The following is a 26908-nucleotide window of genomic DNA, read 5'->3' on the forward strand; positions in this document are numbered from 1 at the left end:
GTCTGTCTCTCCTTGCAGGAAGGGACCCTGAGCTCCCCAGGACGCCTGCACCCAGCTGGGAGACCCCCCACACCATCACCCAGCATTGGAGCTGGCCACCCCAGAGCAAGGGACCAACGTGGGGAGCAGCATCACTCCCTGGGAACACCCAGCCCCACGTCTCCCTCCCTGGCATCAGGGAGCAGGCAAGGCGTGAGCCGCTGGATTTTAGCTTCCTGGGACATCCAAAGGACCCTTTCTCTTCCTCCTCCCGCTCCTGTTTGCCTGACCAGGCAGCACTTGCCTCTTCCACTCGCTCCATGGCCACCCCACATCTCCCCACAGCCACCGGCTGAGCCCCCTCTGCAGCATTCCTGACTCCGCATGGTGCATCCCAACCCTGCTCCCAGCTCCGAACTGGAGCCTCCCGACCTCGCAGGGAGGCGAGCGTGTGGCTGGGACTTTCTTGGAGGCAGGGGAACGTTAAGATGTTGAAAGCTCCCCGGCCGAGAGGGGCTGCGCGGACGCCAGGCCACCCGGCTAGGGGGGAGCAGGATGGACAGAGCCGTTGGGGCCAGGATCCGAGGCCGGTAAGGAAGGATGGACTCCCAGACCTGCCAGGACAGGCAGCCCAGTGACCACCCCAGCAGCAGCAGCAGCAATTGTAGCAGCAGCAAGAGTAATTGCGAAAGGGAAAGGATCCGGAGTCGGATGAAAATGGTGATCGGGCAACTGGAAGGCATCTTACAGGAGCTCAAGGAGGTGGCCAAGGAGCTCCGGGAGGTAGGAAAACCCTGGGGTGTCATCGCATCCCTGTACAGGTTGGGGTAGCTGCTGGCCCCAAATAGGGGTGCCCTGTCCCCATGCCCCTGCCTATCCCCTGCCTCCGGGTCTGGGCTGGGGCAAACAGAGCCAGCTCAGCACCCACAACCCATCAGCCCCAGGAGGGACCTGGGGTGGTGCAGCCCAGCTGATGTGCAATAGGATTTTCAAAAAGAGGGGAGAGAAAAAAATAGGCTCAGTTTGCAAAATTGCTCTTGACCTTGACACTGGGGTATGCTTGGGGTCAGGGGGCCCAGCTGAGACACTGGCCCTGCAGGTGCTGGTGGTGGGAGAAGCACCATGGGGTCACACACTGGGGCTGGGGGAGCCGGTGCCGTTGGCACCATGCCACAGTCAGCTCTGCTCTGCCTAAGGGCGGGGGGGGCCTAGAGGGTGTTTTCCAGGCCTTTTTCAAACCAGGGAGGTGGATGGAGAGGGGATGGTGGGTCCCTCTGGCATTGCAGAGAGCACCAAAAATAAGGCATTAGCCCTGGGTGCAATGAGGGGGGAGTCCACCGGGTGGGCAGGGGGCCAAAGCGACTAGCTGTCCCATAGCCTGGCTGTCAGGGTCCATTGCTCCTGAAAAAAAAAAAAAAAAAAAAAAATATATATATATATATATTCACAGTTAAAGTGTGGTTGGAGTTTCCTCCCAGTGCAGAGCCATGGCAGAGTTGGTTTGGTGGGGAATTTAATATTTCTGTGGCTCAAGTGTTTGGGTCACACATCTCCAAAGTAAGGGGACCTGGACGGGGCTGGTAATTTAGGACATCTCTGCAGGTGATGCGGGAAGCAGTGGATGGAAAGTGCACAGTAGACCTGAGCACAGCGTGGCAGCTTGCTTTTGCAATAGGGCAGGTGGGTTTTCACATCCTCTCTGTGGCCTGAGCCAAGCATTGGGTTATATCCAGCACTGTGCAAAACCTCCTCTCCCCCAGGAAAGGCAGAAATTGGTAGAGGTTTTGCCATGGGGCCACCATGCAGCAGCCCTGCATGGGTTGGTGACATTTGAGTGCCACTGAGAGAACACTGATACAGGTGGACCAACATCATTCTCGGCACAGTCATGGCCAAGGAGATGATATCTTCCAGCCTGAAGCATCCCCTGGGATGCAATGTCCTCCTTTGGGATGGCTCTGCTGTTTGGGAGATTTTAGGGAGGCTGTCCTGCCAGGAAAGCCAGTGTCAGGGGGATGCCACATCCCACCATGCCACCCCACTGGGTCCCCATGAGGGCTCGACTTGGCCGTGGCATCCCTAGAGATTTCCCTTTCTCTCATGGCTTTGCCAGTCCTTCTTGCAGCAGAAAGCAAACCCAGCCACCCAAAACAAAAAGGCCTCCTCATTCCCACAACGCCAACAGGGGAGCCCAAAACCCCTTCAACAAATCTCTGATGGATTAAAAATAGTCCTAATAGTATAATCAGGAGGCAGGGCTGTTTTCCATTTAGCCCAAGCTCACTTCATGCTCCTCCAGGAGCTCAAAGGCCTTTAAAATTAGGGTGATGGCAATTGGTCCCTTTTACTGAGCCCATGGATTTAAGGCTGGGTGGGACCACCACAATCATAAGAGCATCCCTCCTGCCAAGGATGCGGAGGGATAAGGAGGACCATGACAGGGCAAATCTCTGATCGTTCACAGCTGAGGCCAGGCTGTGCTTCCCACCAAGCTACAGGTGGATGCACAAGGTCTCCATCCAGCTCTTGGGGCCAGAAGGACCTTGAGAATCCCTGCAGCATCCTTGGTAGGCTGCCCAAGTCAGGTTGCACCAGCATGTCTCGGAGAAGAGAAGGTGGCCTGAGGACACAGGGGAGGGGTAAAGGGCTGTCATCATTCCCTAGGGACACATTTTGGGAAGCAGGCTCAAAGGAGGAGGAATAACATCAGAGGGTAGAAGAGCTGAGCTGGGTGCAGCAGGTCCCTGTGCTTTGAGGAGCAGAGGGCGGCCAGAGGACACCCATCCTCTGCCCCTCACACCAGGGAGACCCTGTTCTTGTGCCAGGGAGGTGTCCATGACCCATGAGATGGCTTCTCCAGAGGATGCTGGGAAGTGCTGGGCCCTGGAGATAATTTTTCCATGGAGCTGGCACATCCCTAGGCACCAGTGACCTCCCAGGCTGTGTCCCATAGCTGCCCTGGAATAGCCCCTCACATCATGGGACAACATGGCCAGGTCAGCATAGAGCCAGCCACGAGATCTCCACCACAAGGTGGGTCCTAAGTATCAACCTTTCTCAATAACTCCTACAACACACCCATATAACTTCGCAGCACAACACACCCATATAACTTCTCAGCAATTAGTTGAATTTGTACAAAACAGCATAAAACTCAGTACAAGATCAAGCACCAGAGCTAAAACACACAGGTCCAACCAGGCTAAATCGGGCTCCAGCAACTCCAAAGAAACAGAAGCCTGGTTTTCCCCAAACCAAGCACTTGTTGGGCATTAGAGGCTTCGGAAATTCAGTCCCTTGTCTTCTGGATTGTTCAGAGCAAGCTCGATGGGAGCACATTACGTGGAAATCTCTTTCAAGCCCACCCAGAAAAATATGTGGTAGACACCAGGCTGGCAAGCTGTGAGCTCTAGGATACTGGTGAAAGAGAAGTAGTAAAAAAAGTAAACCCTTGTGGTTGTCTACCTTGCACATAGTGATGCTCTTCCTCAGCTGGAGGTGAGGGCCAGGACATGGAGACAAGGCTGGGGACAGGCAGCCCTGCAGCCCCAGGCAGGGACTGATGGCCCCAAGCCTAAGTGTGCTCATGGGTGGGGGTCCCAGGAGGGGCTGCTCAGGATCATCAAAGCCCATTAGTGCCCACAGGGCCCTGGCATTCGTGATATTGGTGTATTCTCCAGTGGAGATGCCATGGAGGCTTTGGGAACACCCATCCCTGCAGCTATCTCCTCTGCTCAGGGCTTTGCCGGCAGGTTGGGGCACAGGGCTGGATGTGCTCAGTGAGGGCAGTGGTGGACCCAATCCTGCTGCACCAGAGGCACCTGCAGAGCCAGAAAACCTCCACTGGTTGATGCTGGACCTGCTCCTTCCAGGTTCTCCTTGCAAGAGGAGCTGGGTACCAGGACTTTGCAGGTCTGGAAGAAGCAGATAGGTCATAAATACCTTGACAAAAATAACACCCGAAACCCCTGTGTGGGCACAAGGGCTTTCACCCAGGGATGATTCCTGCTCCAAAACCACCCGCCAGCTACAGGTGCAGCCAGCTCTGGCTCACATAAGGCTTTTGTCCCAGGTCATCCCTGCTTCAGCAGAGATTTTGAGCCCTGGACTCAGCCAGGATTGCAGAATGCTCCAGGGGGAGGCTTCAGCAGGGGACCCCAGGGTAGGCCTGCTCCACTGGCCCATCCATGGGCATGCAATGTGGGACCAGACCCCAGTTCAGGCACCATCCTCAGCTCCTAGGAGCAGTTCCCACCTGAAGGCTGTCATTCCAGATGTCCGTTCAATTGAGGATGATGTTTTACTAGTTCTCCTCTCCCACTCTCCCTCCCTCCCTCTTTCCCTTTTGTGTATATAATTATTCCCCAGCACTCCAAGACAGGGCTGTATTATGTGCGGGGAAAATGATTATTAAAATCTTTGATTGAAATCACACACTGGAAGTAGAAATCAGGCAGGAGGCAGGCAGGGAAGGTGCTTCCGCCGAGTGCTTGCCACACTGCCTGCCCTCCCACAGGAATAAGGATGATGCTATGGGGGACAAGATAACCCAGGAGGTCCCAGCCATCTCCAATGATAGGCTGAGCTCCTTCCCAGGCTTGGGGGATCCCTTTGATTAGTGCTGGGGTTGGAAACCATCCGTGGAGTACATTCAGAGGTGGGAAATAAAAACAAATATCTGTGCAATTCTTCCTATGTGCAAATCCCCGCAAAAAAGGTCCTACCACCCCTTGACATGGGAGCAGTGGGGTCCCACCATGCAGGGAAGCAGCACTGAGTGGTCTCTTCCAAGCCTTTGGCAGGAGGAAAATCCTCCCTTCAACCTTATGATAATAAATACCTTAATAACGTTGTAATCAATAGGTGATTATCTGGGAACGCTTGGGAAAGTTCACGGCGAGAAGGCAGCTTATTATTCTAATAATAACATGTTTTAGAGATCTGCATGATGATTTTGAACTATTTAGTGACTGATGATCTAGCAAATGATCCCAAGATCTGTGGCACACTCATTTATAAGCATCAGCTCAGGGAAAGAGAGGCCCCTGTAACCCAGCTTCTCCTTGCAAGCTCCAATTAATCATTTATTCCTTATTAAATATTTACTCACCTTGCCTGCACCAGGAAGTAGTTTGGGAGATGCAGGAAGGTCCCTGCTCTGGGATTTTGGCTGTGGGGTCATGGGGGCTCTGCTGGAGGCCTTAAGGTGGCTCTTTTCACCTGTGGAGGGAGGAATTGATGTTCAAGGCGATGGTGTCAAATGCCTCTGGGATACTTCAGGAATAGGGTTGGGGATTTTTTGCATGGGCCATGCAACCCCATTACACATCCCCTCTGTGTGCCAGCTGGCAACAAAGCAGAGTGCAGGGCCAGGTGGGTCAGATCCAGCCTGGGAAAGCAGCTGCATAGCATAGGAAGATGCTTTGGACCCCAAAATGTGCTGCTGGAGGTGCGCAGCAGGGTGCTGGGGATGGGGATGAAGCTGGCAGCCAAGGGAGCATGGGGTCTGGGGGAGGATGCTGAAAAATCCCTACTCCTCTCCCAGCCCAGCTGGGGATGAGATGCTTTGCTCTGGGTTGGGAAAACAGTTGCATCTCACCAGAGAGCAGCTGAGGGGACACACACAACTCAAGGAAAAGACACCCCGCTTTTGCCCAGCGATACCCACCCCAAGCACCCATCTGCTTTGCCCATCCACTTCAAAGGCCGTGCCAGGATGAAGGGGCCATTAGATTGCAGCACTTTGATCCCAGCATCTTCCAGCTCCTTCCCCAGCCTCAGGAATATATACATTACCAATTACGGGCCACAAAGCCTTTGAAGTTCCCTCTTGTTCTCCCACCTCGTCCCTCATCTCTCCAGCATGTTTCCACACTTCCAGGAGGTTTAGCTTCTCGATAGGAAACAACATGGCCAAAATGTGGAAGCTGGAGCAACCAAGCCAGGAACCTCCATGCTTGATTTGCAGCCGATAACCAAAAGTCCCTTTACAAAGCAACAATGCTCCAGATGTTCAACATCTGCCTCAGCTAGGGAGGTAAACACCTGATCTGGGGCACCCAAGCTTTTATCTGGAAAGATCCTGGCTGCCAGAAATGTCTATAGGTGTGGGGACCATACGTGGGGTGAGGGGAGCACCCAGCACTCCCAGTTGGGCTGAATGGTGGGAGCTGTTTTTTGGGATGGGAGTGAACTGATTGGTGCCACAGCTTGCACATCCTTGCTCAGTGCCTATCTTTACAGGGTACCACAGGGATGTGGGCCCGCCCCTCTGCCTCCAGTGCCTGCCCCCCATACCTCCACCCCAGTGCATCCTGCAGCTGCTCAAAGCTTGTCTCTTTGGGCAAGAGCTGAGCATCCCTTGGCCACCCAACACCTGCTTTCAGGGCACTCAGGCACAGCAGGATGAGGCCCCTTGATGACACCACACATGAGGTCAAGGGGAATTATTTTTGCTCCCTATTTTCCTGCTGCTGGGTACCCCTGGTTTGACCAGGGATGCTCTGCTGTCACCAGAAAGGTGGCTCTTTACAGCAAGGTGAAACCTAAAGGCAAGGAAGCATGGGGACACATCCTCTCTCGGTCACCTCCATGGCACCACCAGCACATGCTGAGGATACCACAACCCTCCTCACCTGCTTGTAAGGGGACAGGGCCACTCCAATTCACTGGGGGATGAGAGCATCAACAGGGTGTCACCCCAAGCCATGCAATCCCAGGTCTGGTCCATCCATCCATCCCTCCCTCCCCATCACTTTCACCCTGGCTGCCTCTGCCAGCAGTGATGGCCTTAGCTAAAAATCTTTGACAACCTGCCTCAGGAAGGAGAAAAGAAGGGAGAAAAGACCAAATCCTACTTTACATTTAAATCCTCAGCAGGTACCAAGTGTCATATAGGTATTTAACACCCCCCTGCCACCCCACCCCCCCATTTAAAATAGAAAGCACTCCTAAAAATAGCCCCGAATGAGCCACTGCTGACATGACGCTAATCCCTGTGTGCCGTGGTGAGGACTGGGATAGGGACAAGGACTGAGATGGGGATGTGACTCCCCCTGGCACCCACCCAGCCCAAATCACAGCAGGTCCCTTTAATGAGGATGAGGAGGAGCCAGGACCTGTGTCACAGGGACCCAGCTAGAAGCCCAGGGAGATGCTTGCCCTGAACCAGGCATTGTAATCACCAAGTCTTTGTGAAAACACAGGTGATCTCATTTTAGCTGAGGGTTTCACAATCATTTGCTGCCTTATTAAAAAATAATAATAGCCAGGTGTTCCCCAGGAACAGCTCTTTCCCTGCCCTTTTTCCTAATTCTTTCTTGTCACCAAGAAAGAAGAGGTCACATCGGTTTTTTTCCTCAAGTTTCACCCTTTGTCCCCCAAAGAAAAGAGAAAAAAAGTGGGGGGAAAGGGGAAAAAAGGTGGGGGGGAGAAATCTCATGGTGCATTGGGAACAGAAGCAATTGCCTTTTCTAACTTCAAGATGTTCTTGTGGATGCTCCCGGATGCTCCCAGCTTGACCCCAATACCCTTCAAAGCCAAAGCTTGAAGGATGGATGGGTCCCTGCCAGTCCTCTCTGGAGGTCTTGCATGTGCAAGGAGGCAGAAAAAATAAGTCAGAGGTCATGGGTGAGGCACTTAGGTAAAGCCCCTTGTCTTCTGCTGCCTGGGATGAGAAGCGCTCAGCTCACTGTCCCCAGTACTACCCTGCTTTGGGGACCCAGAGTCCCTCGAGGTGACAGTGCCATGATGTAGGTCCAAAGCTCATCCCCAAGGCAGGACCAGGGGTGGGCTTCAATGTACCTTTGAGAGGTCCATCCAGGAGAGAAACCACACACAGGGCTGGGGACAGGTCCTCATGCAGCACAGCTCAGGAGGAGACTTCTAGCCCTAGGCTGAGCTTATATGGGCTCCTGGGTCATGGGCAGGGTAGGGTGGAGGTCCCTGGTGGGGCTGATCCCCCGTTAAGGTGTATTAGTGCCCATCACCTTGTGGTCAGGTCTGATGGTAGGACCACTCCTCTGCATGTCCAACCCAAACCTTATCCAGGCTCCACTGCACCCTTTTTTCCCTGAAAAGATGTTTTTCGGCATCTTTTACTGCCATCACATCCAACCCACTCCTGGGCAGCAACCCCCAGCCCTTCAACCTGCGTTTTTCTGGTGACACCAGCAGGTCCCACCTCAGAAGGGGTCTCCCCATTCCCCAGTCTCCCCACTTGCTTTGCTCCATGTTTGCAGCAGGCAGCAAACACACACATCAAGCCCCATCACCCTCACCCAAAACATATCTGACTCCTGTGCCCACTGGGGTTGTGCCCCCATGGAGGTGACACTATTTTGTCCTCCAGAGATGCTCATCCAGGTTGTCATGCAGTGTTTCGTGGCCTGAGAAATGGTCCTCGCTGCAGACAGATACTGGACATATCCCACAGGGACCTGCAACTGATTTAAAACAGGTGCTGCATGCCTAAGGCTGGATTCCCCCAACAAGAAAATGGGGTGTTAGGGTCCCCTATGCTCAGTGACATCTCCTCAGGAGCTTGGCAGAGCAGGAGAGCTGCATGGGCAGGTTTATCAAACAACTGAAATTTGGAGCTCAAATATGGGAATTTTATTAAAATTAGGTCAGAAGAGTGTAACAGAGCCACTTCAGCTGCTGGCAGCATAATCATCCCCTTGGGCTCCTTGTTTCAGATGCCCAGACATATTAAATTACCCTTAACTCTGCCCACGCCTCCTCATCCACTGCAAGGGCTTTGCAAGGAGCCTGCCCTGCTGAGCCATGTTTTATGGTGCATTTCTAGTGATTTATCATGTTGACCCAAACCTCTGCATGCTGGCATCTAGCAAAGAGATGCAGAGACCAAGGGCAACCTGGCACCACGACAGCAGCTTTGGGGTACCCATCCTTGGTCACCCAACACAAGGATGGGATGGGGTGTCTGAGCCCAAGGACTCAGTCTTCCCCAGCAAAAGTGCTCAAAAAAATGGAGTTATGGGATAACAGCAGCATAAAAGTTACAGAGCCATGATTGATGGATGAGGAGATCCAACACACATTGATGAACCATGGGGCTGGCAGAGATAAGGCAGGGCTTTTCGGTGGCATGATGAGAAGAAAACAAAATGTTCGGCAAGATATTGCATGTTGATTTGTTTTCCCTCTGTTACTTTGGGAAACTTGTGGGTGATTTCCACCAGGAAAGGAGGTGTGGAAAGGCAGCGGAAGGAAAAAGAAGGAAGGAAAAAGATGGGGAGAGAAAGGCAATAATGAAGAATAACCATTAAAAAAAAAATGCATGGAGAAACCACCTGGAAAAAGCTAAGCACAGGGGATTTTTTGCTCCCAAATGCTCCATGTGTGGGATGGGGGGCCAGGGAGCAGTGGGAGGGACACAGCCCCAGGGTGCCAGGGGGCACCGATGCCTGCAGATACCCATGCTGAGGAGAGGGGGAGCACGAAATGCATCAACTGGGTGCACAAAGAGATACAAGGGATATTGAGGTGTTCCCCCCAGCTCCCCCGCTTGTCTGCCGCTGCCCACCTCCTGCTTGGCAACACTGGGACCGGCCAGGCCCTCTGCCAGCTCCCTCGGGAGAGCAGGGGGAGGCGAGCCAGTTTGGCAACCCTGCCAAAAATATGCACTTCAAACTGCTGCTGAGTTGAATTTTCACATTGTGCTGTGCCTCCCACACAAAATAAAGCCACACCCCCACACACACACATATATACATGCAGAAACACCAGCCAAGAAACACCATGATGCTCCCAGAGACCCAGCAATGGCTCCAGCTGGATGCCACAGCAGCCGGTGCTCAGGTAGGATTGGGGTACCCTGGGCAGGATTAGTTCTGTGTTTGGTGCTGGGCAGCCCTTGAGCTGGATGGGATTAAAGACTTGAAAGTGGGTGATGAGCCTCTTTTGCATCCAAAACCTTGGCAAGGTCATTAGATGGAGACCACAGTCCATGGGAGCCATAGGAAGAGTCCTTCCTCCCTTCCTTTCCCTTCTAGCCATGCCTGTGGCTTGAACCTCAGCTAGGACATTACATCTATTATTTTTAATTTTTTAAGGGCTTGTTTTATTCATGCCCCATGTGAGGTTCATCCCCTGCAGCGTGGAGGGCCCACAACCCCATCCCCAAGCCACCACGGGTCTTGATATACCCAGCACCTTCTAAGGGATAGAGGATTGGGTACTGAGTCCGTCAACATCCCAGCCAGGGTGGGGGGTGACAATGCTGTCCCCACAGCCCCCGACCTTCCTGTGCTACTCTGCATTTTATCACACAGCCTTGGGACATTTTCCACCCCTTGCCTCAGTTTCCCCACCTGCACAGCCACCTTTTCCAGGGAGAGGAGGTGGCAGTTGCTGGTGGCTCCCCACAGATGGGTGCAAAGGACCAAGGGACACCACTTGTGCAGGGATTTGGGGTGGCATTCAGGGTCCTGGGGGACAAGGAAGATCGCAGGGCCACCCTGGAAAGGGCCCACCCTGCCACAGTGAGCACCCAGGGGCACCCAAGTCTTCACAGCCTGCTTGGGGCCCATAGGTGCTGTGCTGCCAGGTGGGCTTCGGTCCCTGCCGAGGGGCTCCTGGACCGGCTCCACCTGGGCTGAGACCTCACAACTCATCACACTGATGATACTGTGGGGAAATGGCAGATATTTAGGAATGCGGTGTTGTTACGGAGCAAAAACAGGAGGGTCCTGTCCGGCACACCTCTCTGCCCATCCATCTATTCATCTGTCCACAGGTGGTGAGCCAGATTGACCGACTGACATCCGACTTCGAGTTCGAGCTGGAGCCAGACGACTGGACAACTGCAACAGCCAGCAGCACCTCCAGCAGTGAGAAGGGCGGAGGCATTTTTGAGCTGGGACCCCTCGATTTCGCCGTCTCTGACATCCTCTCCGACAGCTGGGAATTCTGCTCCTTCCTGGATGCCTCCACCCCCTCCGACCCGGGCGATGGTCCCGAGCCCCCCCGGCCGCAGCCACAGCCCCCGCTGGCTCGCCAGCCCGATTACCGGCTGATGAATGGGGGGATCCCCATCACCAATGGTCCCCGGGGCGGTGGGACCCCAGATTCATCCAGTGAGGAAGCCTTTGGTGCAACAGCCAGCCACAAGATCCCGCATCACCGGCCGGCCGGCACGCGGGAACGGGTCCGATTCAGCGACAAGGTGCTTTACCACGCTCTGTGCTGCGATGACGACCGGGACGGTGACAGCAGAGTGTCCCCAGGGGATGATGGCCCTGAGGAGCCCGGCCGTAAGGTGCTGGCGGGGATACCCTCGAAGCATCCTTCCACCAGTGGTGGTGGACCCCCGGCACGGCGGCTGACAAGGAACAGCAGCACGCAGACCGTAGCCGATAAAAGCACCCAGACGGTGCTGCCTTATATCCCGGCCAAACAGAAAATTAAAAATAAAAACTGATGCTGGCTCCGCCACACGGATTTGGGGAGGGAGGGTGGGTGGATGGGAGGATTCCTGGGGAGGGACAGAAAAATATATATATATATAAAAATATATATTTAAATAAATCAATACTAATAATAAAATCAACATAAAAAGGTGGCAAAGAAGACAAATGTCCCAACTACCTACCCATCATTCTTGAGGCTCAGGGAATTTTAAACTGTTTTTTTGTGGACAGAAGCTTCAGATCAATAAACCATCCATCATGGAGAAATAATAACAATAACATATATATATTATATGTATATATGTGCCAAGAGAGGGAAGCCTATATAGAGGGGAGAGCCAGCACATCTGAGGTCGTGACCAGGGGATGGTTGGGGACGTGGGGATGCTGGGGGGGTGTCTTGGCTGGGAGGGGGTCAATGTTCATCCCTGGGACATTTTATTCCTATTTGGCTTAAGAAGAGCCAGTGTGATCTGCTTTGTTGTATCCAATGTCTGAGCAGAGCAGGGATGTCACTGGAGCTGTCACCTCCCCGGCTGGCACATGGCCCAAGAGGTTTAGAGGGATGGAGAGAGGCTTGTAGAGAACAAAAGCACACCAGTGCCAAGGATTCAGGGTGGGGACACCCCCCTCCCCCCCCAATTTCCACCCTTTACACCAGGTCCAGGGGAAATATTAGCAACCTTGAAGTCTTGCAACCATCTTAAACTGATGTGCAAAATGTCTCCAGCTTTCCTTTAGGTACCTGCTTCTGGTTTTGCATTTCAAAAGCTGCAGCCCTGATTTGGGGGGGAAAAAAGATGGGTTTGCTCTAAAAGATGAAGGAATTTGGGCCTCCAAATCCACCCTTGGATTTTTTTTTGGCTTCCAGGTTTTGCTGAAGCCTTCAGCATCCAAATGGGTCGGTGTGGCACCTAGTCCTGGAAACAAACACCCCATGTCCTCCCCATTGGCTCTTCCTCCCGCAGAGATGCATTTGCATTGCCAGCCCTCAGGCATCCCTGACATGATGTTGTTTTTTCCAAGCCTGACAGCAAAGAACCACTGCCTTGACTCCTTATTTTTAATCCAGATCAGAGATGCTCCATTTCAAGCCTTTTGCCAGTGCCACCCCATGTGTCACCCCGGAGCTGGGACCCTCACTGCCACCCAGCATTGCTACTGCAGGTGAGGGATGCTCATGCAAAACGCCCATCAAAGAGGAAGTGGTGTTGATCAAAACACTCTGAATTCAAGCCAAATCATAGCAGGAGAAAAGCCTTTCACCCAAATTATGTTGAATTACTTTTTTTTTTTTTTTTTTTTTAGTTTTTAGGACCCAAGGGACATGACATCACATTGGGATCTGCATATGTTCCCACCATGTGCAGTGCCTGGGAAGGTTCAGTGCCTCCAATCCAGGGAGCATCTGTCTAGGTCCCCACCAGGACGTCCCAGCCCCAGACAAAGCCAGGAGAGGGAAGAGCCCCACCGAGGGGACCATGGGGGGAAGATGGTGCTGATAATGCTGATGCATCATCTTCCTCCACATTGCCCCCTACCCCTAGGGCTGGGACACCAAGGGGAGCCTTAACCCCTTGTTTTTCACAAATAGGGCCACCGAGGGATGGGATGTCCCCATCCCACATCCTGGAGAGGGGACAGCCAGGCTCACCCAGCACTGGCACGGGGAGATGTAGAATGGGGCAACTCCTCTCTACTCCTTCTATTACTCCACGTGTCAACAACGGGTTACTTATTTATTTTTATGAGCTTTTTATAGCCTGGCCCCATTGTAAAAGCATGATTAATAGATGTATCTTTGTTCTTTAATAACTCCTCCCGAACAATGCCAGGAAGAGGACGAGGAAAAAATTCAGAGGAGCCAGAGCTGCACGAGGAGACGCTTTTCAGCTGGTCCAGATCTGGGGGCACCCACATCACCTGCAGCCCCAGAATGAGCTGCAAAAGCAGCCAGAGGGGAAACTGAGGCATGATGTGGGGACGCAAAGCTCAGGTTCCTGCACAGCTCAGGGCAAAGCCTCTCACCTTGGGGCCAGGGATTTAAAGCCAATTTCTGCATCTGAGGCCATACAGACAAGGGTAATAGCTTCTTCCCCCACGTTTCTATTAAGAATGAATTTACAGCAGTGCAAGCTTTATTTCATGCTCTCCAATAAATCCAAGCGATGGCAGCGGTAAGCGCTGTATTAACCTTTCAGGCCCACAGATGGAAAACCTCCATAAAACAGCGGTAAACAGAGACAGGGACAATTCCTTTGCTCCCATTTGCTCAGGGTAAGGGATAATAAAAGCCATCGCTGATATACGGAGAACCACGGGCCATGTCCTTGCTGCTCCTCTGCACACCCAGAGGGGTTTTGCTACTATTATTTAGCAGGAAAACCTGCTGGGTTTGGGCTTTTTTAGGGTAAAATTCAAGAGGATGAGAATGATTATTAACACAAATATGAAGAAACCATTCAAACTAGTAAAAATGGCTTTGTTACACCAGTAACAAAGTTATTAATGATATTAATGGCACCACCAACCTAGTTATTAATAAGGAATTAATGGACTTTGCTCTTGCAGGGACAAGATCCAGCTGTTCGGGGTTAGCCCATGGCCATGGGGAGGGCAATGGGGAATGCAGCCAGAGCTGGACTGGAAAAACAACTTTTCTTTCTCTCGACATTATATTTTAACAAATTAATGAGCCTTTCCCCCACAGCATCCAGGCAATGTCCCTGTCCTCCATCCCCAACATCTCTCTGGCTCCCAAAACCCGTTCAGGAGCACCCGAAACAGCAACCACAGAGTTGCTAAAGACAGCAAAGGAAGGGGCAAAGGGCTTGTGTTTCCTCCAAGAAGCAATAAAGAAACCATCAGCAAATAAAATGAGGACACAGACTGGCCAGTGACCCAGAATGGTGGGTACCTCTGCCATGCATTCTACTGATTTTTGGCCAGGAAGGATGCTTGGCAGCTGCTCCGGCCAGAGCCAGGGTTTGATGGGGTTTAAAGCAGAATTTCAGCTTCGCATTCGAATCCTCTGGCTCTGATCCTCCCCTGTTTAAGTTGACCTGAATTGTAAGAGGCTCTGCTGAAGTTTGTGTTTTGAAGAAACTCCTCCAAGCTCACCCAATCCTTCTGGTTCGCAAAATCCAGCTGGAAAGTTTTCCCCCAGAAGCTGTCTCGCTACGTCTCACTTCAGCAAGGGCTGAAAATAGCCCCCAACTGCCTGGAGACTTCACTTCTGAGCTTGCTGACATGAAAGGCAGCCATCAAAGTAGATAACAGGATATTTTCCAGCCTAAGGAATAGCTCTGGCTTGGGGTCGGGCTTTGAGATGGCCAGTTCTGCAGGGCACGGTAGTGCAGACTGCACCCATTGGTCACTGCACTCATCCTGACTGCCCCTGGGAGGCCAAAAACCAAGCTGTCCCTGTACATAGATGCAGCTTTTTTGCTCAAATCTATTACAATCTGCTCTCAAGGGACTGCAGCAACCTCTCCCCCCACAGTGATGGGCTTTGTTTCACATAGCCCTGGCTCAGACCAGGCTACAACCAGCCCCCTTGTAACTCATCAGCTGGTAAAAGCATCCCTGGATTTTCAGCTGGACCCCCTGCACTGCTCAGGGCTGGTTGCTCACTGCAGCTGGAAGACAAATGCTTTGTTTTCGAAGGGAGAGGCTATGCCTCCTGCCTCTGCTAATGTACAGCATCTTGTCTTATTTGTTCCTCACTGTTCCACAGCTGAATTACTGCAAGTGATGTACTGGCACTTTGTATGATGATGCTTCTTTATAGCTGCAAAAGGAGCACTCCTTCAGCCTCACCTTCCAGCTTTCAGGAGTTCAATCCATCTGTGAGGGGTCCACCAAGGCTCTTCCCTCCTCATCCTTGCCCCTCCAGCCAGGGTGCTCTGCTCCATGGGAGAAAAGAAACATCCCCCCAAAAGCTGCGGTCCCCATGGGCTGGTGAAGCTTGGCTGCACCTTCACAGCTTGATTTTGCTTCACAGTGCAGCGAGCTGGGGGTCGCATCCTCCCCAGCTCTGCTTATCTCCTGCCTCGGAGCCAGATAACTCGCTGGTAGTGGTTATCTCCTTGCAAGAAAAGGCTGCATGGGGAGGAGGTGAGGAGCGTGCAAGTCCTGCACTGAGTAGAGCGTACCCACACTGCTCACAGCACCTCAAAACTGTGCCCATCCCCAGCACAAACCCAGCCCTCTCTCCCCGGGGTGTTACTGCAGCATCCTGCATCCCTTCACCTCCTCATCCCCAGCCCAAGGCACCCCTGTCAGAGGAGAAAAGCAGGTTCAGGGACACCCCCAAGCCATGGATCAGGACACTTGGTGACTCAGCACAGTTATGGATTCACCCCAATACGATTTGGCATTAAAACCCCAACCAGAGTAGCTCATGCTCCTCTCCAGGCTCTGCCAGCCGAGCCCTTCTGGCAGCCACAGGATGGAGACATATCAACTGAGCCCAGCCAGACATGGGCCTGAAACTGGTGCTCATGGCCATGGCACGCTACTTAATCCTTGTTTGCACCTGGCACTTGCCAGTCTGTAATTTCACAGCTTGTTGGAGGCCTCCATACCACAGGATGGCTGCCAGTTGCTCGGCAGGGGTAGCTTCTCGTCCTCGTGGGATGAGCAGCTCAGCCAGCAGCTCATGGTGGGCTCCAGCCTCCTCTGGGGCTGATAGCCCAAGGATAGAGCAGTGTCAGCTGGATGCCTAAAGAAAACCTGCAGCTCTGCCAGGAGAGGGAAAGAAAGGGATGGAGAGCTGGGATAGATACCTGACAGCAGGCAGGAGCCTTCACCCCACCCTCAGCAAGAGAGAAAGGTGGGATAAGGGGGAAACTGGTGTCAATGTGGAGCTCAGAGCATCAGGCAAGGTGGTGAGGATGAGGCAGGTCCAAGGCAAAGTGGGAATAAGTTTGTGGTCAATGGGCATAGCTAGAAAGCATCATTCCTACAGCACAGTTCAAGCAGAGAGTGACAACCCCATGCTGAGCTCAAATGGGCTCCTGGGGCCACAGGCAGGGTGTGGGTGGGGGTCCTAGGTGGGGCTGCCCAGGCCATTTAATGCCCCCAAGGCTATAGGAGGCCAGGCTTGGTGTGATGGTCTCAGCTCAGCTCTACCCCCACCCCACCCACTCCAGCCCAGCAAAACCTGCTTTCCCAGTGGCCACCACTCCTGGACCTCAACCTTCCAGTACCTGGATACAGCCCTTGCTACGCCAGTGGGTACTGTATATTTATCTATTTATTGTGTTATCTTGCCTTATAAAATGCATTTTGCTGGGTGCTCTCCCACCACTGGGTGGCAGTGGGCACACATGCGTGCATACATGCATATGTGTGCACCATGCAGGGGCTGCCTCTGTCTTTGCTGCCCCTTTGGAGACCTGTGCCAGGTGCTGATGCCATGGTGGGCCCATGTCACATCACCTCTGTGTGTGAATGCTGTCATCACCCCGTGCTTCATCCCCAGTGGGGACACGGGGATCAGGCAGCTTCAGCCTGGTCGCAGCCTACTCTCAGGAGGAGAGCATCCCCCCCAAAACGGAGCCAGAAAGGGCAAACTTGAGACCAAAAATGCTTCTTTCCTTCATACCCTGGAGGCAGCAGCAATCTGGGTCTTGCCTTGGCCCTGAGACAAGGGGTGCTTAGCCGGAGCACCCCCCATTTGCAGGGGACCACCCCCCAGAAGAGTCCCAGGCCCCTCAGAGCTGTCAGGTCTGCCTGAGCCTGCTGAAACACAGCTGTGCCAGAGGAGCCCTGGAGGTACTTGTAAGACAAGGGATGACATGCTTGATGGGACTTCTTAATTAGATCTCGCTAAACCAAAATGTACTGGGGCTCCCCTGGCAGAACAACGTCAGACAAAACATTAATCACGCTCCAAATAAATAATTAAAACACTGGGGCTCTTAGAAGGGGGGGAAAAAAAACCAGGAAAAATCAAAAGCATCGGCACCAGTCCATGGTAAGTAGCACTGCCACTGGGTCCAGTGATACTCTGGCCTTGAGGGGGAGTGGAGCTGTGTCCCCAAGGCCACCTGAGCCAGGTGGGACCCAATATGCTCATCAGAATCTGTGCCCAAAGTCTCTGGAGGTGTCAGGACCAGGTTTGGGGCCTCATACCTGGAGGTATTTACATCCCCATTTCAGTTCTATGTTAAAGCGTGTCTTTTCACAACTAGCACCTATGGCCTTGAATGATGGATTTAAAAAAATTGTTTCCCCACTAGCTGGCTTATGCAGTGCCCTGGGATGTCATCCATGGTCCACCTCTGGGACAAGATCCCCTAGGATGCTGGATGATGCCCAGATCTTGGGCTCCAGATGCAGCATGGGCAAATCTCTTCATCCAGCACTTAGGAAACACTTTTGGGAGAAAACAATCCAAAAAAGGACTGAAAAAAGAAACCTCTCCCCCTTCATCACCTCTTAGTTGGAGCAGAGATGATTATTCAGTGTAAGCAACCCAGAGCTTAAATTATGCATGGAGCCATTCGCATCGAAGAACATGACTGAGGCAGAGCTGGTTCTGTCCCTCCCAGCTCCCTGGCCACACAGGCAGGATGATGGGAAGGCTCCTTGGGACCATAATTCCCCCATCCTGGCATCAGCCTTGGCCAAAGTGTCTGGTGCAAGTTTATGGGGGGAAGAAGATGAAAAAAGAAGTATGAAGGGCTGCAGAGTGATGTTTTCCCCTGCATGACCATCAAAGCCACTTGGGTACCAGTCTTCAGAAACAGACATCACCTGTGCTCTGCTTTCTTCTACTTTACCTTTCCTACAATATATTTATTAAAGAGCAAGCTTTATTTATTAAAAAGCAAAGCCAGGGCTGTGGTGGGATGGAGCCACTCCCCTTGCTCCACTGATGAGCCAACAATTGATGAACTTAATGCAATGATCATATTTTTTGCTTTTGGTTTTCCTCCCTGTAAGGCTGTGATGCTGCAGGGAAATGGGGTGTTTTCTGCTAAGGATGGAGCAACCCCATAGCCCTTAGACATGGCCACCAAGAGATGATGTTACGCACTCAGAAGCTGATGGGCTCCCATGAAGCCTCACTGGTGGGTAGCAACCCTGACCTTCCTCTTCCTCCACCTCCCAGCCCTTCCCCAGCACATCACCTGGGTGCAAAGCTCACTGGGAATGAAGGACTCCACCAAAATGCACTTTATTACCTTAATATTTGCTGGTAATGAAGCTAGCTAGCACTTAGACCTCCAATCAAATTAGGAAAGCTATAATGAACAAGAAGTGGTGCATTAATTCATTAGCAGGGAATTACACTAAATTATCTTGGCAAATACAGCAAAACTTTAATTTACCAGCGGTGTTTTCAAATGGCTTTTGCTCCTACATCTCCATTTACACCACAGTGCATTTTCTTCTGGCAGCAAAAACACAAGTGAATTAACTCGAGTTCCTTGGGGAAATATTTTTGTCTCTTGGATGGGAATAAATACCTGTAATAGATACCAGAAATTTTCCTTTTCGGCTCCTTCTCCAGGTCTACACAAGGAAAATGGATATTATTTACAAAAACCAGCTAAAATGTTCAGGAAACACCTTTGCAAAAGTCACTGCTGGTAAAAGCTCCACCACCAGCATCCCAAGGGTTAGAATAACATTCTGCTTTGCTGGTCATCACAGAAAGGGAAAAAGGAGAAAAAAAAATGTGTAGCAATTTCCTTGAACATGTGCAGACAGGGCATCAATAGTATACATTGTTGGGAAATTAGCCCTGACACTCAGCTGCCAGTTTGTACATGCTTAATGCATAAATTTGGGCATCAAAATGTAATGTCCTCTTTAATGTCTGGATGCAGAGGGCTGAAAAAGGACACAAGAAATAAATCCCTGGACAGTTCGCATCTAAACACAACACATCTGAGGTGGTTTTCCCTTGCAAGAGCCAGCCCCACATAACAACAGTGATGGAAAAGCCCTTCTTGCAAGTCCCCTTCTCCCCACACCTCTTAGCTTTAAAAAAAAAAAAAAAAAAAAAAGATAAGTTTTAAAAACACAAGAGAGTATTTATTTTTAATGAGCTTCCCACATGCTCACAGGACACCAGGAGCTGCTGATGCAGGGACACCTCTGCAGTGGGAAAGCATGGCTAAAGACCCTCAGCTGGAGTCAAAAATGCAGCCAAAAAGACAGAGTGAGATCCAGAAGACATTTGGGGCAGAAATAGGATCCTTAGGACATCAGGGAGCTTATTCACAGGGTTAAATTGAGGGTGGAAAGGAGCCCCTTTCACCACATGGCACAGGTGCCTGCAGCCTCCTATTTAAATGACCAGGTCTGCAGCAATACGCATGCAGCATTTAAGGCAAGAGGGCTCTTGGCTTGGGGGAAAAAAAACCAAACAAAAAAACAACCCAGGAAGTCCTTGGGCTGGGCAGATGTACCTCCCTGCGGCTGCATGGCTCCACAAACCAAGTTTTGTTTAATTGCAAGGCAGGCAGCTCAGGGATAACAGAGGAGGCTCCTTCCTTTCCAACTGGAAAATAAACACCTGAAATGACACCCTGGCTGCAGCAACCTGGAGGTTTCAGTCAGATTTGGAAATCTTAGTTGCTTTTTTTTGTTAAGCTATCTACCTACAGACCAGGAATCCTTTGCAAGAAAGGTCCCCTCTGCTGTAGGACAGATGGCAGTGCCATGAAGGGGATAGTCCCATGGGATGAACTGAAGCACCTCAAGTCTTGCCATGTCAAATACCCTGCTTAAAAATAAACTGCAACCCCTTGAGTCAGAGAATAAGTGTGAACCATGGTCAGAGAGGATGTCTGGCCAAGCAAACTCTTTAGGTACTCTAACAAGACATTAAGGAATGGGTAAAATGAACATTTCCTCTTTCCCCCTCAATTTTCCGTTTCCCTCATTGCTGCTGCATCTCCAAGGAGGTCACCTCCAGCCTGTGCTCAGATGCCACAGCAGTGCAAAAAACTTGTGCACCCTTCCATGGTTGTCCAAGTACCTACATCCAGGTTGGTCCAGAGCTGCTGCTGTCTCCCCAAGATCAACCCCATGGGGGTGTGTCCAGGCCACCCACCAATGCACAGACAACAGGACCTCCAAATCTACGCAGACTCCCTGCAGGCTTGCAAAAGTGAGTTGCTACAAGCCCCAACTCACACCACTTCCACAGGACAGTGCAAATTTGCAAATGAACATACTAAGCAGCTCACTTTTGCCCTGAAATTCCTGTAAGTACCACTTGATTGTTCTCCTATGTGGTAAATTATTTTTCTTTTAATTAATTGCCTTGAAGGCCACTTATAGCCTATCACCAACATCTCCATATAACGGGGCACTTACAGCAAGCTGGAGACACACGTGAATAACCACAATGCATCCTTGTTCACATTATTAATTCCCACAAACTGATTGTTCTGCCAGCATCTTACAGCTTTCTAATTAAGTTTTTACTCAGATGCTCATGTGTGCAAGGGAAAAGAATGCTAATAAAGTCCAGAAGCAGCAGTTATGGGACTGGGGTTGATGGCGCTCACAGGTGGGGAAGAGCAGGTGAGTTGGGCATCATCACCAGCACATGCCATGCATTTTCTCTCTTCATCCATCTAGCAATTGCACAGGGCTGTGTTAAACCAGACAAGAAAAAAGGACCAGCAATGTCACCTACTGCAGCTCCAGCAAGAGGTCTTGGTGCCTTTGCGGGACAGCAGAGCAGCATCTGGCACCACCCAACTCTTAAAAGCATCCGGTAGCCAATTTCTGCCTGGTCCCTTAATCAGATAAACACTCCATCATCCTCCATGAGACACGTTCACCTCCCTGGCTCCTTAATCCACCTACAGCAATCCCAGCTTTAGGAGCGTTAGCTTGGGGCTGGATTTCTGGGAGCTGTTTCCCCACCAAGCTTTTCTCTTCCTCAGCCCTCATATCAGTTTTTTTTCCTGGTAAATGGCAGGGTAGGGGAGAAATTAGTTTGGGATTAATAATTTATTAAAGAAGTAATAGCTGTGTTAAATTATAATACTAAAATCTACAGCTGCGCTGGCTGTCACAGGGGGAAGCCAACAGTGTTATAAGCAGCAGTAGCTGATGTGCAGCCCACCCCAGGGCTGGAAAGGGGGTTTGGCAGGAGGAGAGGACAGCCCAGAGCACAACAGCTCCCAGCCCAACTCTTCCCTACTGAAGATAGGCCTCAAAAGAGGATCTGAGCACAGGCTGAAGGATTAGTGTTAATAGGAGCAGATCCAACAGGGCTTAGAGCCCCAAACCCAGCCAGATTTCTTCCCCATTTCCTAGCCTGGATGCTGAAGCTCTTAGAGGGGAGAGAAGTCCTGTGCTGATGGCTACCTCCTTAAAGCCTGCACCAGAGGAGGTCACAAATCCACATCTTAAATTAAGAAATAACCACAAAGCATGGTCTGTTTATTAAGCTTCTCATGGGTCAGGGAAGGGAGGTGGTGCTGGCAGCACTTGCCCAGCATGGGCTTCCACAGCTGGAACAGCTTGCAGGAGATGTGACACCCAGAGGAGCACAGGTCTCAGTTTAACCCCTGTGGCATAGTGTCACAAATGCAAGTTTGTGAATCCTGCTGATTATGTCAATTCACTATGAATGAGTGACTTTACAGTTTGATTTAGTAACAGTTAGAATTTACTTGTAGCAAATCACAGAATTTGATTATAATATTTTTAATAGCACTCAATCATCAATGATTAATAAAGTGATTAGACAAAATTGATCAAAACAGTGACTTAGTTACAGATTTGAAGATGGAAAGGTTCACTCTATTACTACATGGAAGTGCATAAAAGAAAATTAAATCACACTGAGGTAGAATGATTCATAAAGGGATTGCGTATATATGGAATAAGGGGGACCCTCCTGTTGAGTCATGAGGTTCAGAATGGACCCCCTTGCTTTCTAAACTTCTCAGAGAGGAGCCTAGGTGCAGCTGGGCCCACTCTTAGTCTCAGACTTGGTAAACAGTTTATGAGAGTAATGCTATAAGAATAATACAGCAGTATAAAACTCCCTTTAAAATTAAATCATACATCTACAGACTATTTAAATTGATTCACTCATGCACACTCACAAATATGAATGCATATATGAAAATAGTATACCTGTTAAAAATTCCCCTTGAGTTTAGTGAAATACTCACTTCTAATGCCTTGGCATTTCTCAACGGGTGAGAGTAGAGCCTCGAGGAGTGAAGAATATCAGCAGCCCAGGCTCCGTTGTCCATCTTCAGCAATGGAATTCTGGTGGCAGCAGACTTTCGGAATCTGCTAGTTTCACTGACTCCGAGAGACATTTCGCTCAGGGGGAGATGCTGGTGCGGCCCGCAGCGGTCCAGGAGAGCTCAAAGGGCATCACTTAGGACTGCCATTTATAGGATTGTGAGATGATTGACTTTAATCACCAGTAAATTTCCATTGAAGTCACAATTCGGGTCGGCTTGTTGTTGGAATTCCAGCAGCGATGATACCACTCTGTTTCAAGGCTGTCTGGGGTAGCTGTTTGTTCTCGTTCCCCTCGTCAGCCATAATATGAATCTTGATAAGAACAGAGCCGCTCTCTGCTCCAGCCATGTAGGAGTTTCTGGTACAATTAAGGGGCACTTAACTGACCAACTCGCTACACAAAAGCTGCGGCCTGGAATTCCTGAGATTGTAAAGTGGCCAAAGTGAAGGGGAAAAACAGAACAGAAAAACAGAGGGGGGCAGGGGGAATGTACCACCACACATAGGACAACAGTAATAAGAACAGCAGGTCCTGCTCAGTGGCAGATTTCTTTGGAGGCTGGAAAGAAAGTGTCTTTATAGATGAATGAGGAGCCTTAAGATAGATTGTTAGAACCTCCAGCTCCCACCCAGAGGATAGGGCTGGGTCTCCATGCCTTTAGGAAGAGCACCAACAGGCTTTTGAAGGGTAGCATCACAGCCTGGCCACACACTCAGCCTGGCATCACAGTAATGTCACCCTGTCAAGGTAAAAATTAAGGAAAAAAAAAGGTGGGGGGGTGTTTAATCTTCTGTAGCACCTTCAGGAAGTAGCTTGTGCATTAAACATGAAAGCTGAGAGCCTGATCTGGGAAGATTTCAGAAAAAAACCAAAAAATACTTATATAGCTGTCTTATTTTTCCACCTGATTATTTCAGCTCAGCTGCTTAATTCATGGAAAACAGAAGCAGGAAATGTTTGCCCTAAGGACATCATCCCTGGGCTTTCAAACTGAGCTTGCCTGGGGAGGGGATTCCTGCTCCACATGCTGCCAAGCCCACAGAGCACAAGTGCCAAGCTGATTTCTCAGTGTTAGGGAAGGCTCATTTGCAGAGCTGTAGCTGCACTTTGTTGGAGTATGTTGTAAGGAGAATCAGCATCACTACATTGCACCCTAATGGCTAGGGGATTGCAGCCCAAGAGCTTAAGGGCAGAAGTGCTGTTTCCAGCCTCCAGCTGCCAAATGTAGGTAATGCCTTTAACAGCAGCAGTTTTCAGAAGGCTCTGGCCAAAGCAAAGGACCAAACATCTGAGAACTGGGGCTGCTGGCATTGCTCTGAGTCAGCCTTGCTGCTTTGCCCCTTTTTATTCTTTATCCAGGACCAAGAGCAGTTTACTCAGCTCAGAAAAGGCTGTTACAAGCATCTGGGCTTTGAATTCTCCCAGAATATAGAAAGCAAGAACATGAGGTATGAGGTCATTCAGACCAGAAGGATGGAGGGGGAGTCAACAGGCTTGGGGATTCTCCCTGCAAAGCATACCTTCGCCAGCACCAACCAAGGCACATTCATGCTTCGAGGAATCTGACCCCATTGCTGTGCTCACCCAGGAGCACAGGGTCACACACTACATAAAACAGGGCAATTAGTTCACCTGATACAGAGCTATGATCTTTATATGAAGTAGTACCTCAAAGCACATGGCCTTCCAGCCATGGGATAAGAAAATCCTGCAGGCTCCAGGTTGCAGTGAAGGTGACCACTGCTCCCTGGGGCACTTGGCTGCAAATGGCACACAGTCCAGGGTAAGCAAACCACTTTTGAGAAATATTTGTGTTACTCAAGCTCCTGAGAAGTGCCACTAGTGTTCAACTCACCACATTAGGAGTCAAGACACAAAAAGCTCATACTCAGCTTGAATTCCACCAGGCAGAAGACACCTCAAGCCTTCAGCAGCCTAAGCCAAGAAGTCAGGATAAGTCCATGTTGCGTAAGAGGAAAAGCCACAAAGAAAGAAGAGCAATTTAACATAGCTTTAAGGCCTGTCTCATGTATATTGACACAATTTAAGTGTGATGAGGACCACTGTGCCCTATAGCACAGCTCCTCCAGCACAGCAGGGACAGAGTCCCCAAGGCTGCTGCAAGGAGAGGTGATGACAATTCTAGGCAGACTGTCGTGGTTTAGCCCCACCCAGCAACTAAGCACCACGCACCCGCTCGCTCACTCCCCCTACCCCGATGGCATGGGGGAGAGAATTGGAGGAGTAAGAGTGAGAAACACTCCTGGGCTGAGATAAGAACAGTTTAATAATTGAAATAAAGTAAAATAGTAATGCTAATAGTAACAGTATAATAATGATAATAATAATAATGATACACGAAACAAGTGATGCACAATGCAATTGCTCACCACCCACCGACCGATACCCAGACAGTTCCCGAGCAGCGATCGCTGCTCCCCGGCCAACCCCCCCCAGTTTATATACTGAGCATGACATCATATGGTATGGAATAGCCCTTTGGTCAGTTTGGATCAACTATTCTGGCTGTGCCCCCTCCCAGTTTCTTGTGCGCCTGGCAGAGCATGGGAAGCTGAAAAAGTCCTTGACTAGCATAAGCAGTACTCAGCAACAACTAAAAACATCAGCGTGTTATCAACATTCTTCTCCTACTAAATCCAAAACACAGCACTATGCCTGCTGCTAGGAAGAAAATTAACTCTATCCCAGCCGAAACCAGGACAGTATCCACCCCTTATTCTATACCATCTACGTCATGCACAGGCCCTCCCCTTTCCAATGTGTTCCAATTAATCACCACCGCTTTCCCTATCTTGATATACACACAGATATCATTCCCTTCGTCTATGGCCCATCCCTCTAAAATGTCCATTGAGTTCATTTAGCCCATGACTTTGGGTTCCATCTGTCAGCACAGTCTTTCAGAGCAGGAGAGGTGGTGTGCAGTGTTGGACTGTTGCATGCTGAAGTCAGTTCTCATTCCAACATGGTTTCATCAAAGTTCATTTTCATTAAGCTGGGCAATTCTTACTGCAATACCATTGATGCGGCATATAGCAATCATAATATATAGTATTATATACTTAATATTAACCTACTATATTATTATATTAACATGCAGTTAAGAGATAACATATAGTTAAGAGATAACATACAGTATTATAAAGCAATTAATATTATACAATTCAGTTCATTAGCTATTTTCACCCAAAAGCAAATTCCCTTGAGGTACACATTGGGCTTCCCCATCCTTTCGCATCACCCACCAAGTGCACCCAGGTCCTTGAGCAAAAGCAATCCCATGAATGGGTTTGCCTTTGCCAGAGGGGGAAGTAACCCAGACTGTCTTCCCCAGCATATTTTTCATGTGCACTACAGGAACTTTATCTCCTTCTACAGTACGTAAAGTTTTGATTGGGCAGGGCCAGCTCGATTGGCAGATCCCCTGGTGTTGACTAACCAGGTGGCTTTTGCTAAATGCGTATCCCAATGTTTAAACGTCCCACCACCCATTGCTCTCAGGGTAGTCTTTAACAAACCATTGTATCGCTCAATTTTCCCAGAGGCTGGTGCATGGTAAGGGATGTGATACACCCACTCAATGCCATGCTCTTTGGCCCAGGTGTCTATGCGGTTGTTTCTGAAATGAGTCCCGTTGTCTGACTCAATTCTTTCTGGGGTGCCATGTCGCCACAGGACTTGCTTTTCAAGGCCCAGGATGGTGTTCCGGGCGGTGGCATGGGGCACGGGATATGTTTCCAGCCATCCAGTGGTTGCTTCCACCATGGTGAGCACATAGCGCTTGCCTTGGCGGGTCTGTGGGAGCGTGATGTAATCAATCTGCCAGGCCTCCCCATATTTATATTTCAGCCATCGTTCACTATACCCAAGGGGCTTGAACTGCTTGGCTTGCTTGATTGCAGCGCATGTTTCATACTCATGAATAACCTGTGCAATACTGTCCATAGTTAAGTCCACCCCTCGATCACGAGCCCATTTATACGTTGCATCTCTTCCTTGATGGCCTGAGGCGTCATGGGCCCACCGAGCTATAAATAATTCAACCTTATGTTGCCAGTCCAAATCCACCGTTGGTGCCTCGTCATCTTTCCAGGCTAGTATTGCCAACGAGTTGGAATACGATGCTGGTGCACTCCGTACCACCTTCCGCCACATGGATTGTGTGCACCTGACTTCATCTGGGTCTTTGGTTAACTGCTCATCATTCAGGTCACTGTAAATCACCTCCAGCACG

At 50.4% G+C, this 26908-nt stretch overlaps 1 protein-coding gene across 1 annotated transcript; it reads left to right on the plus strand.

Annotated features, from left to right (window-relative positions):
• Positions 1-579: 579 nt before the first annotated feature.
• On the plus strand, positions 580-11422 carry INSYN1 (inhibitory synaptic factor 1). Its single transcript, XM_075714545.1, has 2 exons — positions 580-762; positions 10739-11422. The coding sequence occupies exons 1-2, from the start codon at positions 580-582 to the stop codon at positions 11420-11422; spliced, it is 867 nt and encodes a 288-aa protein (XP_075570660.1).
• Positions 11423-26908: the final 15486 nt, after the last annotated feature.

The sequence above is a fragment of the Pelecanus crispus genome, chromosome 7 (assembly GCF_030463565.1).
Source record: "Pelecanus crispus isolate bPelCri1 chromosome 7, bPelCri1.pri, whole genome shotgun sequence".
Classification (NCBI taxonomy): Eukaryota; Metazoa; Chordata; class Aves; order Pelecaniformes; family Pelecanidae; genus Pelecanus; species Pelecanus crispus.